The following is a 22,155-nucleotide window of genomic DNA, read 5'->3' as shown; positions in this document are numbered from 1 at the left end:
TTACATGACAAATTAAACAATTATGTGTTTTAGGCTGAGCATCTATTTAGACATTTAGCATCAAACGTGTGTTTAGCATGAATTCCACGGGCATTATACTTTTCCCCGTCACCTGCAATTCTACGCTGCGCTATTTTACTGCATGTCAAGAGCTCCCCCAGTCCAGGATCTACACCCTGAAGAAATTTATTTATCATTTAACTTTATTACAGAAGGCACTGCCTGGTCACTGTTGGAGTGACAAGGACTATTTCCTTAATTACTGTACATTGATAATAGCATTTACTCTGGCAGATCCAGTGCTATTCAATCAAGCAAGATTCAATACAAAAAAAGCTGATTTGCCAAAAAAGAGATTAGCATAAGTGCCTACAGTCACATTCTATTTTTGAAGGTAAAGCTCCTGCGTCTCTGAGCTTTCTTGTGGGAACTTTATAAAGGGAGATTAATCTAGTTTATCTCCTTCAAAAGATATTTGGGGAAATTGCGGAGAGTCACTGTTTAGGCTCTTTCGGTAATAATTTTCTCTAAACATGTAAAACAAAGAACTGCACAGAAAGTGCTAATCTGCAGCAGGAAGGTATATTTTTTTCTTTTACGTGGATGCAGACATTTGTTGTGAAAAACTCTGTGTTCCCATTTGCTATTGCTGTTCTTTGTCATTTAATCAAGGACTGACTGTAGCTGTTGCACTTTAAAATTAAATGCTATTATTTATGGTAGAACTTGTTCTAGTTAAAAATGCAGACCTCAGCACAATGTACGTTTGTAAGCAGAAGGTTAAGCAGGACATTTTAAATGGTAAAGCAAAGGGCTTAATCAAGGCTGAAGAGCAAAATGCAGTGGGATAACAGATATAGTAAATAGGCATTAATCACCATGCAGGCTTAATCCAGGTATTAGGCAGTCTTGGGGCTAATACGAAGACTCACTTACATAAGGACTCATTCTACCAACCCTTAAATAAGTGAATATCTTTATTATTAGGAGAAATTTCACCAATCTTATAGGCCCTTGCAATATCAGGCCTATGTTATGTCTCTGTAAAACGATCATCACAGAACGATTTTGCCTGAAGGGGATCTCTGAGTTAGGAGGCACATGGGAGTGCGGTTCAAGAAAGGAAAAAAATTGGATCCCCAGAGCATAAGGAGCCACTTTTCTGTGGTGTTTTTTTTCTCCTTGACACTGTCTATTACTGTCACATCAAAATCCGAGCTAAGTACTTCTTGCCAAAGATGGACCAGATAAAATCATGAAGCCAGTATCATCCATGGCAGACAGCTCACTGTCTTAGTGACAAATTTAGTGACTACAAATCCAGGCTTAGAACAGAGCCCTTCCCTAGTCATAATCCAACACTTGCACACTGGATTTGCGTTTAACTACTAAGATTTCCGTTTCAAGAAGATAATAGCACATCCATAGGTATGAAATTCACCATACGTAAGTTCTTTTATTAGACGCTTAGAAAGATTAAAGTGCTTCCATGTTTAACTTAACGTCAAAAATTCCAACTCCTTGTACAAACAGACTTGTCATATGTACTGACACACCAGCGCACAAAGCCCAGCCTCCAGCCCAGGCTGGGTTTTGGCAAGCTTGCCTTACCTAGCCCTGAAATAGAACAGGCAGAGTCACGGTCAGCACGACACGAGCGAACCTGAGGAAAGGGGAAGAAGGAGGTGGGGAATGGGGTAGACAGCCATGGTTTATCTATTCAGTGAATAGCAAGACGAAAAAAAAAATCCACAAACCTTTAATTGTGAATGTAGGAGAGGGACAGTGATGTAACTGTTCCCAGGGAACACTATTCTTATTTTGTAGAGGGAGGTGAGCCAAGATACTTAAGCTCTAGAGAACCTTTAACACAGGAAGCTATTTATCATAACAAGCTTGGTTGATACTGCTCCCATACTGAACCAATTAGATTAGCCTATTTCGTCATACTTCATAACTTGGGATGATAGGTTTCCAAGCATGGTACAGTGCAGTAATTGAATTTTGATCAAACACACATGGCCCATAACCCAGTATGTGAAACTTTCAGAACAGTTCACAGCTTTTAAATATCCAGTCAACATGTTGCCAAAAGTACAGGATGTACTTGATGCAAGTGGGAGAGGAGGGGGGGAGCACGAGTCCACGCCGTAACTTGGTACAGCTGTAAAACAAACATTTTTTTGTTCCGATTCTGTTCCTACTTTAGCAAAGGAGCTGGGAGGAAGACAGTGAATGTCAAGTAAGTCGTTTTTCTCCCCAGCCCCCACGCCCCCCCCAGGCATACATTTCCCTTTTAACATTCTTAGATTACCACCACCTTTTAAATTCACTGTACTGTACTTGCACACTGTATTAGACACACCAGCAATTGTGTTTGTTAGCATGACACATCCATTGCTTACACTTAGTTAACAAAATAACTTAAAAGTCACATGCATCATCCTCTTAATAGGGTTATAATCAATGGGACCATGGAACGAAAGCCTTAAAAATTACCCCCCACCTCTGCATTCCCCAGGCTGCTGCCTCTGCCAACACAATCCATATGGTGGGCAGTCTCCTCAGGCTCAAGGTGAACACTCCTCCAGCTCTTTGCAGGCAGCGAGCTCCTCTTACATGTTCTCACCATGTTTTCCCCACGGTAAACCCAAGGAACTTTGAAGAAGACTCTGCATAAAGGAAACAGAATACATGAATAAATTCATTCCTACGGCTCTACTGACTCGGAGGCAAAGCACCCACTGCAGAACAGGTTCACGACATGGAAAATGCTGTGCCAGACTTTCTTTTAAGCAAGGGATGGCTATCCATATCAAAGCTGCTCCCTGGCCTACAGCTAAGAGTCTGGCATGCTTAAGCAATGGAGCAGGAGATCCCCAACCTCCGCACGTGGAGCTGCCAACTCCTTCCTCAGCTTTGAGTACTTCGACTGAAAAGGCAGCTGGAGGCAGCTCCCGGTATCTCAGCTACCCCAAGGTGAAGCACCAGGGCAGCCAACACCTTTGCTTTCATTGAAGGGGTGCAAATGACACAAAAAAAATCCCCCCAAACCCAGGAATTACTGCTACAGCCCTCCGAATCGCGTAGGATCTGCCTGTTTACCCAAGCGCTTCTAGTCGCGTCTGTGGATCGTCTGCCTCCGAGCCGTCTCCCACACCTGCTCTGGAGCACAGCTGGGGTAGAGAAGCAGCCACAGGTTCCAAGGGGAGAAACAATACTTTTCAGATGTAACAAAACGTACATCTCATTTCATCTTGCTGTTGGTTGGGGACAGGTATATTGCCAAATTATAGCCACCACCTTGTCAGAGTGCAGAGGCTGTGCTGGATCCATCTCCCTCCCCACCCCGCTCCCCACTAAGTTACGATGCTGCAGAGAAAAGAGAAAATAAAAAAAAAAAAGAAAAAATAATTTGGTGTCCAACTTAGCAGACTTGGACCAAGCCTCAGCTCAAACTCAGGTTAAACAGGCCTGTTCTAAGCCTCTTAAATACAGGATTTATATAGTAATTACAGTAATGGAAACTGATCTTTATAATTTTTATACTGCCTAAAATTCTGCTGTGTCATACGCATCTGCAGCGCCTGAGAACTGCGCTTCTCAGAGAGAGCACTGCAGTCTTGAAAGCAGCCATTCAAACATCTAATGGAGAATTATCGAAGCATGAGTATGCTTGAGATTCTAATGAAGCACAAAGAGTAAGAATCAGAAATCCTGAGTTGGTGTTTGAGACAAGGAGTATTTTTTCAACATTTTCTTATGTTTATGTTTCTTCTGTTTATCTAGTTTCTCACATGGGTGTAAACAACATTGAGACTGCCCTTTTTATTCTTTTATTTCTTTTCCTTCACTACAGTTTTAGGCCTAGAGAGTGAACACAGTGCAAAATGCATCTTGGTCAGACAGACTCCTCACATCCACTTTCCAGACTTCGCTGTCGTGCAGGGAAAAATACCCCAGTGCTCAGTCTTTGCTGCACGATAAGGAGCAACTTCAGAAGATTCGGAGATCTGATAGGGGGTTTGGCTCCACCTTCAGGAAGCAGAAGGCAAAGAGACAACACGGTTTTAAGTTTCAGACATACTCTCTGCAGAAACTGAAGCCTACAACCCCCTCTTAGTGTCATCCACTGCTTCCCAAAGTGTCTTTGCTTCATATGCATAAAAGAGTCCCTGATTTGGTGCTCTCACATTTCTACATACTTGATGCAGCTCTGGAGAGTCCAACTCCTCCTAGAGGTACATGAGAACTTGTGTCAGGATGACCAAAGGTACCTGATGCACGAACAGAGCTGATCTATGAACAAATGTAAGCAAAAAGCAGCTTTGAGGTGAAAAATATTGTCACCGTATCAAATATTATCAGCCATTCACACTGTCAGCACTAAGTTTTCCATACAGAATGCCATTTTCTCTTGTAATTCACAGAGATTAGGGAGGTTCTCTGGGTAACACAGATTGATTGACAAGAAGAAAGCGGGAAGAGTCTTGATCAAATTTCAGTCTAGCAAAACATTTAAGCATATGCTTAAAGTTAAGGTATTTTTTTCTCCTCAGATCCAGGCAGAAGATGCAAACGGAATAATCTCTTGTGCTTCACCTCCTGGCAGACTCTGATGCAGGGTGAACCCAGAAGACAGTAGCTGGTTAAAATGCATGATTTAAATGAATTAAAATGATGCATTTCTTAAAGAAGCCATATAGTCACCATTTATAATAATGAAAGTGTCAAAGTAGTTAGCAACGAGTTTGAAAGACTGTATGATGTATTAAGGAATTAATAGGCAATCGCACAATTAGTGACAATTCTATAAGGCAATGGAAATGCATAGATGCCTGCAAAATCTCATCCTTGGCATATCCCCAGCTGGGTGCTTAAGCACCCTACCTTACTGTATTCAACACCATTTTCTGGAGGAAACAGGTTTGAAAACTGCAGAGCAAGCAACAGGACAGGCTCTTGGTACAGAAATAGACTAAACACCTAATGAATCTAAAACCGAAAAAAACCCCACAAAACACTGAGAAGAGACGCAAGAAGACCAAATAGACATAGCTGTGTAAGCAAATCTAACTGAATATACTCTTGAGGAACAAAGGAAACAATTCTTGATAGGGTGACAACAGATGTTCTCCAAAAAAATTCTAACAGAGCATTTCAAACACAAAGACCTTCCTGTGGAGCTGAGAAGTTTTACTGGCAGACATGCAGAAATACATCTTTGGAAACATAATAAAACCTAACATTTTAAGGTGTTATCAGGTCCTGAAAGCAGAAGTGAGATCTTCATGTAGTAAGTAGTGGGTGGTGGTGGAGAGGGAAGCGGTGAGGGTAACAAAATACTGTCACAGGAGCTGCCATAGCAGAGTTGTGATTTAAATCGCAGGAGGAATGACTAGTCAGAGAGATTGTTCTAAAATATCTCTAAATCTGGTCTTTTGGAAAACAAGCTCTAAACACAAGTGAAAGATGCACAAGTTGATGCAACTGAACAAATACAATCCAGAGTAATTCATTAGTACATTGAGCACTCCTAGAGTACAACTTCTTTTGCACTGTGTGAGTAAATGCAAAGTGCCCAGAGCTGAATGTTCCTACCAGCTACTGCTCTCTCAGATCACGGTTAAGCACATGGCAGAAAATCCCAGAATGGGCATTTAAAAAAAAAAAAAAAAAAAAAGGACAAGTTTATAGAGTCATTTGTGCATAACTGAACTGCACTGGTACTTAGGGAAGATTTGGATTTAACTCATGGCTTGAATCTGCAGCATCTTCAGTGAACAGCTTTACACAGGTTTTTAAAGGCTTGGCACTTCAAATTATTTTTTTTGAACTCTGGGCTTTACTTTTTATGTTCTTTATTTTTTACAGATACAGAATAATACTTCTCTGTCTTGTAGGAATGTTAAGAGGATTCCTCACTATCTGCAAGGCCAGCAAATATCATTTTATCTGGGAATGGGGGAGGACGACGACACGGACTCGTAGTCTAATGAGTTTTATTGCTTTGCAACTGTTTTGGGGAAAACAATCCAGACAGAAGATTATTCCAGTGCAGTCAGAGCAATCACAGCTACACAAACACTCGGATGGACAACTTGATCGACAGGAGAATGCTAAAGCAGGCAGCAACACAGAAAATCATCATAGGACAGACATTTTGATAAATATTACTGTCGCCAATTTATTATTAACACAGTGGGACAGCTTTACATCTTGCATCACACTTTTTGCAGCCCTTATGGTAAACATGCCATATCTGACAATTACAAGATGAAAACAAAGACCTCACTAACTCTCTCCTGGCCCTGCAGCACGATCTGCTCACTCAGTTAACCCTCTCTACACCTCGGCTGGGCAACTACACAGCCCAGAGAAACACCGAGATGCATGTTCAGATACAGAACATCATTCCAACAGCAGCCAAGTTCCAAAGGTTACACTATCTGTGGCACTAATTTCCAAAAGGCTTGACAGAGAAAGCAGACAGCTGTGAAAGAAGTGCAAAGTTGTTAGCAGAAGATAGATGATCAAGTGGAATGCCATCTAAAGGGAAGAGAAATAAAATTTTGCTAAAATATTGCTCTGTTGTCACCTGTGGCTTCATTCTGACTGCTGTGACAAAGCAGTGCAGTTCTGATGAGAACATGGACCAGTATCACAAACCAGAGAAGAGGATGAAAGAATCCCACAGCAGCTCTCGTTTCCTGGAACGCTGACACACATCTTCCATTTCTACAGAAACACTGTTACTTGGAATAGCTAGCCCTTCTTTCTGCTGGCTACTTGGTTTCTGGGATTAACAAACTATCTGATGGACCTTATAACTCATCATATTTTTGTCTGATTCACACAAAATAGCTCCTGTATTATTTTACAAATAACAAAGCACAAGATGGACTGCTGAAATCATTAAGCCAAGCCCTCTGTTATTTGTACACACGGAGATACATTCTAGAATGAAATCTCATGTGATCTTGTGTGTCCAAGGATATTTTTTATTATTATAGTACCCATAGTATCTTCCTATTTTCAAAGGTATATTATCAGCTTTGGGATTAAAACCTAAAAAGTAGACAAGTCACAGGATGATCTTCACCATGGGATTTTATTTGACTCGAACACTTATTTCCCATCCACTTCCTGGCTGTTTCTGAAAGTATTTCAGGAAGGAAAACTGGTATGAACAAAAAGCAGTCAGTGAAAGAGAGGAAAAAGGGAGCTGCAACAAATATCAGGCAAGGGAACCAAGTTGAAAGAGTGTTCTTGTCTCTTTGAACCCACAAGTAAAACGCACGTGAGCAAGTATTCCAAAAATACATCTTTCTTGCGTGAAGGAAAGAATTGATGTTAAGCACAAAGTATTACTTGTGGTTTACTCTCATAACCTGACATATCACATAACACTGAATTGGAAAAAAACAGGTTTACAAAGCTTTCTGTGCACCAGTCTTAACGTAGGCTTTAAAGAAACTTGGCATCTTTGAGATAAACACACTCACTTGATGAACTTTCATATTTTATCTTTGTTCAATGTATATTTAATATTCAGTTCTGACACAGTCTAATTAATAAGTCATCAGCAGTTTCAGTGGACAACTGGATCCATCTGTAAAAACAAAATGCACCTCTGCATTTGTGACACTTACTGCCAGGATTAAGGATAGGTCTGCATTTTCCTGAAGGTTGCGTTGGTAATTGTGAGCCGCGTGAGCCTGGCTCCATAGTAATCTATAATGTAACTGGAGCCATCAGAAGGTCCAACGATCTACAAGGGAGAAAGAACCAAGACTTTTCAATATGAAGCGAAACATACACTTTGTGCTAATGTCTCAATTACTGCTAATTTTCCCATCATAAAATTAGTCATGCTTAATTAGTCAAACAGAAACTAGATTTATTTTGAAGTTATGCTGTAGTATAACTATTTTAGCGAGCACTGTCTCAGAAGGAACATGTCCCTAGGGCTTCTAATCAACCAAATTACACAGCCAGGCACTGGTGCTGGGTTAAGTTGATGAGGATTTGAGTCACAAAATCAGGCTAATAAATGAGGGGGCTCCAAACCTCTTTTCTTGAACAAAGGAGGGCAGGCAGGAGAGAATTAGGTTGATGACAAGTACCTTTGAAATACTGCACAGGTAAGGAATGGAGAGGAGTGAAGATCATGGCTTTTTTTTTGTTCTGGAAATGATAAATTGATGTGGGGTCACCAGGGAGATGAGTAAGGAGAGATGAAAGATACTCTCAACTGTGTCTGTAAGTGATCTGAGCCAAGATAATTTTGACAGCATAGAAAGAAATTTCAGAATGCATTTACTTTAAAAGACACATATACAAAGATCTATACTTCAAAAATATTCTTCTATAAAACCACATAAACAATTCCTGTACCCACAATGCATTTTAAGTCCATCATAGGCAATTTGTCATTCACGCTAAATGGATGCAATGTCAAAATAAGACAACTTGGCACTTTCATGATGTCACAAGACATCACCCCAGCTGGGGATTTCAACATCATGAATCCTACAGTTACAGCTCTCGGGTGACGTGGGACTTGTATTTGGAGGAGAGGCAGAAACAAAAGTGGCAACGTCTTTCCTCCTGCACGCTGCGGGGACATGTCAGGTGATGCGCTCCGTCCTATAAAGCACAGGCAAACACGGGATTCTAGGGACAGCAGGACATGTCATGCAAAGTCCAACACTTCGTGTCACACAAAGAACTCATGGGTTCTGACAAAGTGAATTTTTGGTGCTGTAGCTTCTGAGTTATTCGTTACAAGTATTTATAGGTGGCTAATCTAATTTTTAGTTCAAACAACAAATACATTTATATTCTGTATCCATATTCTACAACATCAGTCCACAAACGGAGAAAAACTAAATGCCTTGATTTTTCAATATGCCAAGGTTCTTAAGGCTAAAATGCTAACAAAGAAGAGCAATCAAATCAAAGCTCCAACAAACACAGATTTGTATCTTGTTTTGAAAGCCCTGACTTACCTGCATTGAAATAAGTATGAAATCAATTAAGCTACCAATTCCACAGAATCCTACGGTGCAGAACTTTAACAAACCTAAAAAAGAAAAAATAAAATGTAACTGTAGCTTTAAGACAGCCACTAGGAAGTCCATAGTTTTCTGGTGGCAGTCGCATCCCAGCTCTCTCCTCATCCCCTCCAAGAAAACTTATATTAAAAAAATGCATACTTTTTTTTTTTTTTTTTTTAGAAACAGACCTTAAGTTAAAGATCTTTCATTATCAGGGGAAAAAAACAAACTGCATATTAATATTTCTACATCCTGAAAATACATCAAAGATTTTAAACATTAGTGATTTTTTTTTAATCAGACAAATATTTTTAAACAAGAAAAGGCAGAAGTTGACAATCAAGTTACTGGAAATTTTCCATTCTTTAACTGAGGCACAGACAGAAAAAAATCCCAACTTGAGCTGCAAAATTATTTATGAATAGAAAGAGACTTTCTACCATCTCATGAGCTGCAGCACATACTGATTTAATTTCTAGAATGTGCTACTTTGGAGAACCATCCTTTGTATCATTTTTATGTTTTGCTGAAATAGGAATTTATTTTCAATATACATATATATAAACACTTTTAAACTAGTATTCAAAAATGTTATTTTTTGTACGAATAAATGAAAGATTAATAGAAAATATACGGGGATAGCAACTAACAGATAAATGTTTCATTGGAAGTTGCCACGCAAGGCAGACTTCATTTGGAAAATGTCTTCAGAAGGAGACTGTCTTAAAATGTTTATTTATTTTGTTTAAATATCAGCAGCTTCTTGTACAATTGATATAATACAATGAGTACTATATACATAGTAAGGAATACAATATATAGAATATCTGTGCTCCCCCTTCTCTCCGAAGCAGGCATGTGTCCCACAAACCACCTCCTCTCTATCCCCTGGTCCTGAGGCTGCGGATGGAGCCAAGGGGCCAGCAACTGCGTATCAGCTGCGGGAGGAGCATCCCACCCTCTGGATAAAGCTCCCAGGGTTGAGAAGACGAAACTGCCCTGATTTATAAAATCCAGGCTGATAATTTCTAATCTCTCCATTGAATGACATAGTAGTCAGAACAGGGAAAATACACCTAATGAGCACAAAGATGAAAGAGTAATATCAGGACAGACTTTCAGTGGATTAGAAGAAAAGCCTACGAGTGTATTACAACTGAAGTGATGCCACTTAAAATGTGCAAAACCCCAAGTATATAATTGTTTAAAACAACTTATTCCCAGCAGCTGATGCGGGAGACATGCAACAGGCAGGTGCAGTCAGCCTGGGGATCAGCAACCAAACGTGAGGAAACAAGTCACCTAAAAAAATGTCAGCCTTAGTAAACAACAGGATGATTAAATAAACTCTGGTGAACAGTTTACTTCATCGTTATCTGCACTGAGTGCAGTCATCATTTAAGATATTTATTTGTGACGCTCCTTATATCATCTCCTCTTAAGCTCTGGTCTTGACCCATTACCATTGCTGCTTCCAGCAGCAGCTCCAGTTTACCTGAGTAACTGGCTGCTCCATTATATTACTAGACGTAGAAAAACTGTTTATGAACCCGGTGTATGTTTCTGGAGTGCAGTGTAAAGTGGATTTTTCAGCTCCTCCTCACTTCCCTCCCCACAAGCAGATCACACTGAGAAAATAAACTGCTCTGTAGCATGGAGGGAAAAACCAGTGTTCTTAGGCAGGAATAACTTATGGTTTAGTTCACAGTGTGTGGGAGAGGAAGAGGTTGCCTTCCTGGTTTCTTCATATTCAATAGCTTGTTTGTATTTGTGTTCTCTTAAAGCAAGAGAAGGAAAGAAATAAACCAAAAGCATTTACAGTCTTCATTACACTTGCAAAAAAATATTTCAACGCTATTATCTTTCTTTACCATTTTTTGCCAAGGCACGGATGACCTGAAAAATCCCCAACCAACCACTGTGAAGGAATCCAACTTATTGATTTAAAAAAAAAATTCTCCTCTTGTCTATTTGCTTTTGTCTTCTTTACCTTCCAAAAGCTTAAAAACTTAACTCTGCAAGAGTTTAATTTTAAGTCTTTCCACTTTGGTTACTGGCTACAAGTATATTCCAGTCGAACTAAAAAGCACGAGCCATAAAGAACTTCTATATAAGAATGGAGGATTTATAAATCTCTACTACTACAATACATTACAAAATAATTACTGCAAATTATTATTCCAAATCCAATGGTTTAACAAAGGTGCACCTTACTGACCACTTCCAAAAATGTATCTGTTCATGAAACTGATGGACAAAGTGCTAATTATAGAATCTCAAGGAAATAAAGACACAGACCTTAACACAAGCTTATCAAGAAGGACAGATAATGTTATTAAAAGTAACAAGGGTTTGCATTTAATGGACAGAAACTCAAAATTCCTAGCTGAAGTGACAGTAACATGCATAGCTTTTTCCAAATCATTGCTCCATGCTATCTAGACTTATATTTACTCCATTTGTCCAGCTCAGAAGCAAAGCTGGTGAAAGCAGTTCTATCGTGGCGAGGTACTTCCATTATTTAAGAGTCAGTGGCACCATCACGCTGGGAATCAAGTCCCAAAAACACCGACCAGAGGTAGGTCCTGTTAATTGTCTCAGCTTCCGCAGAACTGTTATTGATACTATGAGCTATATTGAAAGTATGCATTTTCCAGAATAAATTCCATATCCCAGAACACTAGATCTACTTTAAAGTCTCTCCACTCTTTTCCTGGTAAAATCAAGTATCATTTAAAGTAGCTGGCACACCAGTAAAAACCACTTCTGTTTCAGTGCCTCACAAAGAACACTGTGGTAAACATCAATGCAAAGCAAATGGAAAGCAAAACTATGAATAGCAATAGTCATTGTTGCTTATTAGGATTTTATCTTTTGGACAATTATATATCCATTCGTCACCACCCACTCCAGCAGAATAGCAGGCTGAGGATAATGCAGGATTTTATCTTACTTGACAATAAAGTAAGGATTCTAGTTGTAAACATTAAAGCCGTGACTGTCAGCCTTCATTATTCAAAATATAAATATACACATACAACTCAGTCATAACAATAAGCTTTACCTCAAATAAAAAAATAAGAAATAAACTTACCTAATGCAGGATAGCCTAGATAAAATCTATCTGCTCCCAGCCATCCAAGAAATAAGGACAGAGCCACGGCCACTTTGTAGGAGTATCCATTTCTGCCAAAAGAAACCAGCAATGTAGACAATGACTGCAAAATACATTCACTTGTACTTTTGAAAATTAAAGTAGTGACTCACTTGCCTGCTGCTTCAGCTTAAAAAAAAAAAAAAAAAAAAACCAAAAACAAACAAACAAAAAAAACCCAAAAAAACCAAACACAAAAAACAACACAGCCTTGTTATTTATCTTCAATTAACAGAAACAGAATTGATAATGTTAAGGTTTCAAACGGAGTAGGCATCCTCCATAAAGCAACCTCAGCTGTTGCAACTCAAGTATACTCTCACAGAACACAGATTATTCTGAAACTAAATCATGATTCCTTCTCAAGAGAGACACAATTCAGTTGCTGACACATTCCTAGTTCTACAGAGCACTTCCTAACAGTTCAGCCCTACCGAGACAAGCCTAGAAAGCCAAGAGGTGCACGTGTACTGTCTGTAGGCATTAGTCTCACACACGGGCAAATCGAGAGGAACAGGACAGACAGGTGGGATATCAACAGAGACAGAAACTGCAATGAGATCCGAAGGAGAAATGAACCGTGGCCACTGGCTGAAGAAGCTGCAGGAAGGATTCAACAAAAAGGGCAAGTCATGTACCCACTGACTACACTCTAAAGGGAAAAACTCACAAATGAAAAGAACTGCTGATGGTACAAAGATGTACAAGGGTAGAGATCTACTCTACCCTTGAAGCATCCCATGGTTAGCCATACAAAATAAACAGATATAAAAGGTTTTTTGAGATTTAGCCTCATTGGCACTATTATTGCCAACAGCTGGAGTGATGTGGCCACTTAGACACCTGGAACCTTGTCACTGCTGATGAGACCTTTACAGTAATAAGGGAGCTGGAAACACAGAGCTGCCCATAATAGAACCTGCTGCATCCTTTGCTGCACTGGTGAACAGATAACTTCTGCAAAGGAAAGCAAACCCAAATGTAATTAGAACTTGAAAAATATTCAATAATTTACTGTTCTGATACATGTACTACTATGTGCCAGCAATTATCTAATAAGCCCAAACTAAAATCTTGGTTGACAGCTGAATAAAACAGAGTTTCACAAAGACAGTAGCTGAGAAAGGTCCAAGCACCTTTATTAAGCACTTTCAAGGCCAAATAAAGATCTACCTTTTTGCTTATAATCTAGATTTACTGATTTTGAAACATTAAGTGATTAAATCATGACTCTTACCTCAATATTTGTTACTTAGTGCTTATTAGCAACGCAGAACATACTGGGCATTCCTGGAACCTAATGTAACATAAATTATCATCTTTAGAACGGTCTTGTTTTCACTGTACAGAACACTAATGGGTTTATTTGCAAGTTGAGGTAAGCTGTTGGACATTGTTTATCAACTACAAAGTGTCAACAACCCTCCAAGGACTCTAAAGCATAAAAAGAGCTCTTACATACAAGGTGGGAACATAGTTTAGTTTGAGATGCTCCTAATCAAAACCAGTAAGAAACTGAGTGCTTGCCTATGCAATGAGACGCTTTTAAAAGCAGAACATTGTGCAGCCTGGTCAACATCAAAATGAAGGGCAGAAGAAACCTAGCATGAAGGGGAAGCATGTTAATACTGTACTGAGGCTGCATCTACTCATGTGTACATGCTGAAGACTGAACCAGCAAGTAGCAAAATAACACATCCTAGGCATCTAAACTGTGATTTCTGCAACTGGGTAAAAGATGGCATTTATATTCAGTTGCTCTTCTGATTTTTCTTGCTTCTCAGCCTCATCCAATCTTTATTTTCCTCTGCATATGTTTCTTCCAGCTGCCACATTAAAAACTTTTTCTTCTAGCTCCCCCGCACCAGCTGATAACACGCTGGTACTGCTGTCAGCCACAGTGGCTTCTGGGCTCCTCCAGGGTCTCTTAGCGCTGCATAAAGATCTGTCCACATGTGTCACGCATGTCACAGGGTAACGATCCATGGGCTACTTGCCTGAAACAGCAATGCTTGAACAATGGGCAGAAACAGGGCCTGCACATACTAAGCAAAATACATGATAGAGTACCAATTTCGGGCATTCTAGAATTTGGAAAAATATCTACTTCCAAATAATCAAATTAAAAGCAAACCAAAGCAATCCTGACTCTCAGTACTTCTTTGCTGGAGTAACCTTATTGGCGTTTACAAGCTCTTCCTTGAACTAGTCCTAGGAGCAACTCGAACACACCCATACATACAAACATACAACATCTCTTGGTCTTTCTCTAAGACAACTGGATCCCACAACTGTTGTCTGGGCTGCTGTTAAATCACAGTTTTGGCTAAGGATACCTTGCTGATTTGCTCCTTCCAAAAGCGAGGGCTGGAGATGAACCTGCTGTCCCCATGCTGTGGGGACAATCCTGCTCTGGTAAGATGCCTTCACAAACCAATTTTTCTGTGCAGTTATTTCTGCCAGAACACAATTACAGTTTCCATCAAAACTCAGATAAGATGTTTGAAAATCTCCCTAAAGCAGCAAAAAGGACAGGCCTACTCTTATATTACCAACCTGGAAATTCCTGCTTAAAATGATGTTTCTAACACTCAAATAACATTCAAAATGCCTAGAAAAGGCTGATAAAATGCAGAGTGATTAGATCACCTTTTAAACAAGGGTACATATGAAGGATGGCAGTATTAATCATGCTGCCATTTTTAACTGGCTTTGGGGCTTTATCAAGGGCATGCTCACATATATCTTCCCACATTCACAGTTGAATTTTACTGGAATTTTCAGCAAGCCCATGAAGGGTCCTCTTCCCCTTCTGCCATACGAGCAGTCATGGGATTGGAAAAGCCACGGCAAGCTTTTTGGTAGCGTAACCATCAATTATTTCATCATAAATAATAGCCGCCATCAAGTAATAGACATCATAAAAAGGATACGGCTTTTCAGCCTACACAGATTTGTTTTTTCAATTAATAAATGTAAATAGAATCGACATTTTAAAAATGCTCCTAGAAAATATATTAGACCAAAAAACATCTATCCAAATACCTCCAAACATAAGAATTACTGTCTAATTCAAAGACGAAGCAATTTTATTAAACTAGTATGGCTCATCATATTCTCCATACCCATCACAGATGGGGCTGAAACACAATTGTTTCTGGACAAAAATGTGACTGAAGTCTAGTTTGCTAGCATTTAAATTTGATTAGATGTAATAATATGTTTTCTTCAATTTGCTGAGCTTTGACTATTGAGAAGACTAAATACAGAGAAAATATTTATGAAACTAAGAGGCAGAGCTGTACTTCTGAGTTAGGCAAATTATTGAGCAGTAAGTATCACATCAGAATTATTTGTCCACTAGTGTGATAAGGAATAACCAGCAAATATTACTGGAGTTTTAATTTCCAAAGATTCCAGTAGGACAAAAGAGAAAGGCTCCTGCATGAATCCACAAAAAGGAGAAACACATGGCAATGACAGGTGTTTGCTGATCATTAGCACTGGCCAGTTGGAACCTTCATTGCTATCTAGAGCTCTCCATTGCTCACAAGGTGCTTTAGGAAAACTAGGCCCATCATTTTCATGTTTCAGAAACAGGCTCTTAAAACATACAGAGGATTTGATTAAATACAAAGGTTGTTTAAAAATAGAGAACAGCTCCTCTAAAAGAGCTTTTTTGAGAAACCACAAAGAGACTTAATCTCCTCCAATATTCACGCACACTACAACTTCAGCTGCAGCGACAGGCACAATTTAAACTGGCACAAAGCATTATTGCCACAGAACAGCCCAGTCCATCCTGCTCCAGTCTCTCTTATCCTTCTGCTGCCCTCAGCCTCGTGCTGGCACCAGCACTGGGAGCGACTGTTCTGTGACTCAAACTGGGGAACGGATCCAAGGCAGTGGGGAAAGGGCTGGAGAGGTGTCCCAGACAGCCCCTTTCAGCACCTGTGTGGATTTTAAGTGTATGTGAAATGTAGCCTTAGCATTTGGGGCAACATTTTGTCAAGGTAAATTATTAACTGAAATACTAAGGTAAAGCAAAGACACGAACATAACCAAACAAAGAAAAGCATCCAAGGCAGAGACAGATTTACTTATAAACATGCATGTGGTATCCTTATACCACTTACAGTGTTTATTAGAGGCTTAAGTACTGGGCAACATGTATATGATTCTGCCTTACTCATCTTTTTCCTTCTGTCAAGATATCATACTATTTTAGAAAGACCTCAATGTAAGAACAAAGATGAGTTATTACAAAAAAACACAGTGTACTTACACATTGCGGCACACAATAGGCTTGTAAAATCCAACTTCGTGTCCTGTAAAGACTTTTTCTATGCCAAGGTGATCTTTGCAAGTAATATTTGGTGCTGGCAGACACTGAACTGAGGACACAAAAATTATTTGAGATTAAGCTGTAACAAATTGTGTACTGTAGTGTTTTTCTAAGAAGTGAAATACAGAAATGAAGTTATACTGTGCAACCTTCTTGATATGCACCACACGCAGACACATAACTTTAAAAAAATAAAGTTCTGAAGCCAGTCATATGACTAACTTGTCTTTTTGCATGATACATATTAAGCAAAACATACAAACCTAATTGCTGCCCTAATTCTGTTGCAATTTCCATTTTGGCTCCATTATAAGTCACTGGAAAATCTGAACCTGACATACAGAAAGCATTTTAATCATTAGAACAGTCAAATTCTGGAACAAGTTGCGCAGAGAGGTTGGTGTGATCACCATCCTTGGAGGTTTTCAAGATCTGACAATGCCCTGAGCAACCTGGTCTGAATTCAGTGCCAATGCCACTTGGAGCAGGAGGCTGGAATACAGGACCTCCTCAAGTCTCTTTCAACCCAAATTATTCTAAGCTAAGGCTTGGCTCTTGAGAGAACCAAAGTGGAATTCACAGCAGAAAGTTACATCTGCTGAAAGTTTGCAATGTATCAGCAGAATGTTAGTCACTCCCCAATGTTGAAGTCTGTTGTTTTAAAGGGAAAAATCCCAGTACTTTACCCACTTTCTATCAGTTTTCAGCATTTATGAGTCCTGTTGGTTGGTTCCAACAAAACACCAAGCCAGGTTCAACATTTCTTTCCAGATTTTCCAATAATACCTACAGGCAAGAGGACGAGGATTTGCTTTTTTATTTTGTTAAGTATCTTTGCATCAGGATCAAAAAACAGAAAAAAATTAATTCAGGCCATCAGTATCAGTAACAGCCAAAAAATACAAGCTATGTCTGGCCTTAACTGCTATAGGCTACATGGATGTTACTCATCAATGTGCCTAACTGAAGACAATTACAAAAAAATTGCACCCTTTCTTGTAAAAAAAAAAAAAATGAAGAAAGCAGTGTTTTATTTAGAAAAAACCCACAGCAGTTTAAGCATATTGATATAGGAAGGGCCACAGTTTTCCTGTCAGTGTCACACCTGTAAGACTAGAGATCTGCTACTCAACGAGGCTACTTGGATGCTTTGAATTAGACTCCTATTTGGGTGATGGATCCCAGAAAAATGTCCAGAAATGACTCAAATACTGTGGGGAGAATGTAAAAGCTGCTATGTGTGTAAAATACTCTATACAGACACAGAAAATAACACTAATTAATTTAGCAACTTTTTCCACCCTGAAGTTTATCTCCTGTTCAAATGTATAGTGTATTAAATACAATCACATGGTAACTGGTGAGACAACTAACAGTTCCAGTTGCGATCAATCTCAAACTACAAAATATTCTTTCTGCTCACTGATTGGAGGTTTATAATCGGGGGGGATATGATGTCAAAGATCATGTAAAGGACTGAATAACTTTTAAAAAAGGATCCATTTTGTATAGCACTTTCATCCAGTCTCTGAAGTATTTGGAAAACCTTCACTATCCCTGAGCATCCTGTTAAAGAAAATTATTTAACATTTATGGAAAACAAAAATCTGAAGGAAAACAAGCACATACCTGCATTTTAAACATTAACTGCACATAAAGCAAAACTGTTGTGCTATTAGCTTATACAGAGACCATTTATTTCAATGCCCAAGAACATCAGAAAAGCTAAATATGTGCAGTAAACCAAGTGATCAAGTTAAGCATTTTTCTGTTGTACTCCAAAGTACATCAGAACTTAACATCAAAATAAATGCAACTGCTATCAAAACAGAGCCTCCTGGTACCAAAAACTCATAATGATGGACAGCACCACACTTCCTTAAAAATAATTAAAAAAATACAAAATTTTGAAGGCTGTTCTGTCACATGTCAATTCTTCTAATAAGTGTATGCAAAACTCAGCATGACAGGAATGATTTGTTTTAATCACAGTAGTGCAGGATACAGCCTAGAGGATAGAACATACATTGAAGAGATTTACCAGAAACCTCACTTATAAATGTACCAGAGACATGGTATGTTGTTTTTTTGGTTTTTTTTTTTTTTTAGTAAGGCATCCAATCCACACAAATGTTTTAGGTTTTCATGCCAATGATATTACTAATCCCATGTTTTATAAAACTCATCTAGCAGATACAAAAAGGCATAAACTGAACACTAAAAATGGAAAATAGAAATAAAATAGAAGTCCTTACCATATGCTGTGTGATTTGTACAATTCATTGGTTCTTGGGTACTATTGTCTATTTTAGGCTCATCGCACACATATGTGCAGGTAATTGAGGAAAACATTTCTCATGTCAAACACTATAACAGGTTTAACAGCAATTTATTCCACCTTCTTCAAATGCTGAGGATTCAAGGTACACCTTGATGTAGCTTACCTTCCTATCCATCCCCAAAACAGGAATAGCGCATTACCATACAGCAAATCTGCTAATCCAATTTAATACACCAATATATTGCATAAGCTGCACGTTAATTAGTGCTGCAGTCAGCACTACCTAAAGGAACTACGACGTTTATCAGTCATGGCCTCTGTATTCAAAGACAAGGTAGCATGCCTAACCTAGTCTTCTACCCTGATTTCAATATCAGAGTACCTTTAAATCGCAGCACTCAGTTAATATTAAACCTACAAAATTCGAAGAACACCTAAAAAGGAACATCTGAAATGTCAGGAATTCCAACTAGAAAGAACCTGAGCAGGGACTAATTTCGAGGGGTCTGAACTCCCATGGCCAAGTAAAGCAGATAAAGTTCACTTTTTCAAGATGTGTTTTCCTGACACTTTTCATCTGCAGCTACATCAATAGCTGTCAGCTACCATCAACAAACATTTTCTGGTGAAGGGCTGATGCCTTCAGAGAGCTGGGAGCCTCGAAGCGAGAGCCCAACACCTGTGCCTGCTGCTGCGAGCTGTGGAAGAACACTTAACATTTTGCAAAACCACTCAAGTGTCCTGCAAACAAAATAAGAAGGTAGAGAGGCAGAAGACAGGAGTCTCTCATCCCATGGGGTTTTATCTTTGAAAATGGGGGGTACCCCAAACCTGCACACACACTGTACCACCCCCAAAAACCTAGGCCACTGTAGATGTGCCCTCTCCTGCTCCTTCCAGCTGAGACTGATGAGAAGCTGCTTAATTAATGTATACTGGGATTAAGTTATAAAAGATGTACCCATCATTAACCAATTGACATGATAAATGCTTTCTGACCACCTGCAATACAAGGAGATATTTTTCAAATTTTAGATCCTTCTGGGTGGCAAGAGAGAGACAGAAGATTAAGTAATACATTGTTTAGAAGCAGAATGCTTAGTTCATATTCAACTAGTAATTAATAGATGTATTCTACATAAGAAACTACACAATTATAATGAACATAATCAACTATTCCTTAACATAGATGTATTGTATGTCAAAATTTTCAAAAATTGTAATTGATATGTAATAATTATATGAATATAAACAACGCGAGAGCATCCAGTCTCTGGAGCACTTACGGAGGATGATCCCCAGAGCTCCCTAGTGCTTAACAGCATAATTGACTCTCCTGTGAAATTTATTTCTGTTTGAAGACCCGCCTCAGGGCTCTTGACTCGAGGCCTCTGTCACCCAGCGGCTCCCCGGTCCTGCCAGGGGCCTCTCCCCCACTATCTCCAACCCCCCTGGGGCGGCTGGACGAGCTGCCTTCTCTCAAGGGAACCGAACCCGCCTTCCTCCGCCCTCCCGGGACACATCGCCATAGCAACCGAGCCCCCACCGCCCGCCCCAGCCCCGCTCCGGAGGATATTGCCCCAGCCTCAGCTCATCGCACTTGAGCGGCGGCTCCGTGCCCGCCGTTTCCTCCACGGCAGCGCCTGCGAAGCAGAGGAGAAGCAGGATCCGGGCCTCCACCACGCCGCTCCGCCGCTCCGGCCCTGCCAGCAGCCGCCCCGCCTGGGCAGCCATGATGGAGCCGCTACTGCTGTCAGCTGACTCGGTGGCGCTGCAGGAAGGAGCGGCCCCTGCCGCAGGGAAAGGCCACCCTGCCTGCGGGTTGTTTGCGAGCTAGTTAGAGATTTTTGGTTTGGGGGAGGTTGACCTCAGCAAATATGGCTCCTGAGGCAGCACACAGTCAGCGCTGAGGGCAGAGCGTGCCCCTACTCAAGATGGCGCTTACACAGCCTCAGCAGAGGAACTGCCGAGGTCGTGCCCGGAGTAAATATGGCCGCGCCCGCCATCAGCACCTGACAGGACACCGCCCACCTGCCCCTACTTAAGGTGTCGGCCACAAAGGCTAGCTCTTTGGCTCTTGAGCCGGTGAGGGGAAAGTGTTAAACAATCTAATCCCAGTGGAGGGGAGCTGCGGTCGCTCTCGGATGCGAGCCCTGTGTTGGTGTTGCGGAGAGGCCTCACTTGCCCCAACCCCCTCCCCCGCCTGCCCAGAGCGGCGGACAGGCCTGGCTGGGGCTGGTGAGGACACATACTGAGAAGGGGAAGGTGCATCCTTCCTGCGCTCCCGAACACTGAAGCTGTGACTTTAGCCCACTAGGTGAAATTCTACCTCAGTGTGTTGCTACCTGTGGGTGTCCCTGGAGTGTGTTGGCTATTTCGAAATATTTTTTAAAAGCATGGGAGAGGTTAAAGGCGTGGCAGGGGTGGCTTGTGCCCCTCTGCAGCCTGTTGGCCAGCTGCACTTATTTTCACATAAAATTGTGGCGGTGTTGTTAAAAGTGCTTTCTCTTTTATTGTTTTAATGAATGCTAAGTGCTCGGAGCAGGCAATCTTTTTATCTTCCTCAGCATTTACTCTTTGTAAGGTGTTTTGTGGTGATTATCAACCTTTCACATTCTCACTTCCTTTAAGGTTATGTCATGGTTTTCTAGTGTTTGTTTTTAAAGGCTTCAGTTTTCAGTTATGAACTGCTGGGAATCCTGGACTGTTTATAGAAGATGGAGAGACTATTCAGGGTAAAGATACCCAGGAAAGACAGCACTACTATTTGAAGTGTACATCTGTATTTCCTGAAAAGTAAATAGGGACCTCAAAACCAAACAAGGCTGAAAGCAGCTCCAATATAGTGTTTAAGAGAATACTGTCATTAGCCAGTACTTCTGGAAGTCTTTTGGTTTTCTTAGTCATCATTTTAATGAATTAATAGTAACCTGTATATGAGTGTGGTACCAATGAAAGATTTGTCACAGTCTCAGATATGCAAAGAATCAGTAAAAACATGGATTTTAAAATGTGTGGATGGCTGACAAAGACCTCAGCCAGTGATGTGAAATATTGCCATCTAACAGCTTTTTGGGAGATCTGTGTAATCTGAATTGGCAGTCTGGAGTTCAACAGACAAAATATGCAAACAAAAACTGATACTTATTTCAGCAACTGAGAGCAAAAGGCCAGGGCCAGAGTGTGCTCCGTAATGAACTTGGCCCTTTGAGATGGAGACTGAGGTGCACTGGTGAGAAAAGTGCTTGGCTTTTTTGTCTGCCATGCATCTTTTGGACAGATAAATATACAGCTTGCTGTATGTAACTGTCAAGAG

General features: G+C 40.2%; 1 protein-coding gene across 4 annotated transcripts; it reads right to left on the bottom strand.

Moving 5' to 3' along the window:
* Window positions 1-1,431: 1,431 nt before the first annotated feature.
* On the bottom strand, window positions 1,432-20,765 carry TM2D1 (TM2 domain containing 1). Of its 4 annotated transcripts, none has more exons than XR_011739709.1 (8): window positions 20,416-20,763; window positions 18,814-18,887; window positions 16,499-16,607; window positions 12,154-12,245; window positions 9,012-9,085; window positions 8,127-8,187; window positions 7,653-7,771; window positions 1,432-2,672 (listed from the first exon to the last, which is right to left on the bottom strand). XR_011739709.1 is itself a non-coding variant. In XM_065842700.2 (7 exons), the coding sequence occupies exons 1-6, from the start codon at window positions 20,571-20,573 to the stop codon at window positions 7,661-7,663; spliced, it is 618 nt and encodes a 205-aa protein (XP_065698772.2). In that variant the 5' UTR covers window positions 20,574-20,757; the 3' UTR covers window positions 1,432-2,672; window positions 7,653-7,660. The 4 variants fall into 4 exon arrangements, 1 of the variants encoding a protein (XP_065698772.2); XR_011739708.1 differs by lacking the exon at window positions 8,127-8,187 and adding an exon at window positions 3,106-4,035 and having other exon boundaries at window positions 20,416-20,760; XM_065842700.2 differs by lacking the exon at window positions 8,127-8,187 and having other exon boundaries at window positions 20,416-20,757.
* Between the last annotated feature and the right edge of the window lie 1,390 nt (window positions 20,766-22,155).

This window comes from Patagioenas fasciata, chromosome 6 (genome assembly GCF_037038585.1).
Source record: "Patagioenas fasciata isolate bPatFas1 chromosome 6, bPatFas1.hap1, whole genome shotgun sequence".
In the NCBI taxonomy this organism is placed as follows: domain Eukaryota; kingdom Metazoa; phylum Chordata; class Aves; order Columbiformes; family Columbidae; genus Patagioenas; species Patagioenas fasciata.
The sequence above is the reverse complement of the archived record's forward strand: the minus strand, read 5'-3'. Positions and strand labels throughout refer to the sequence as shown.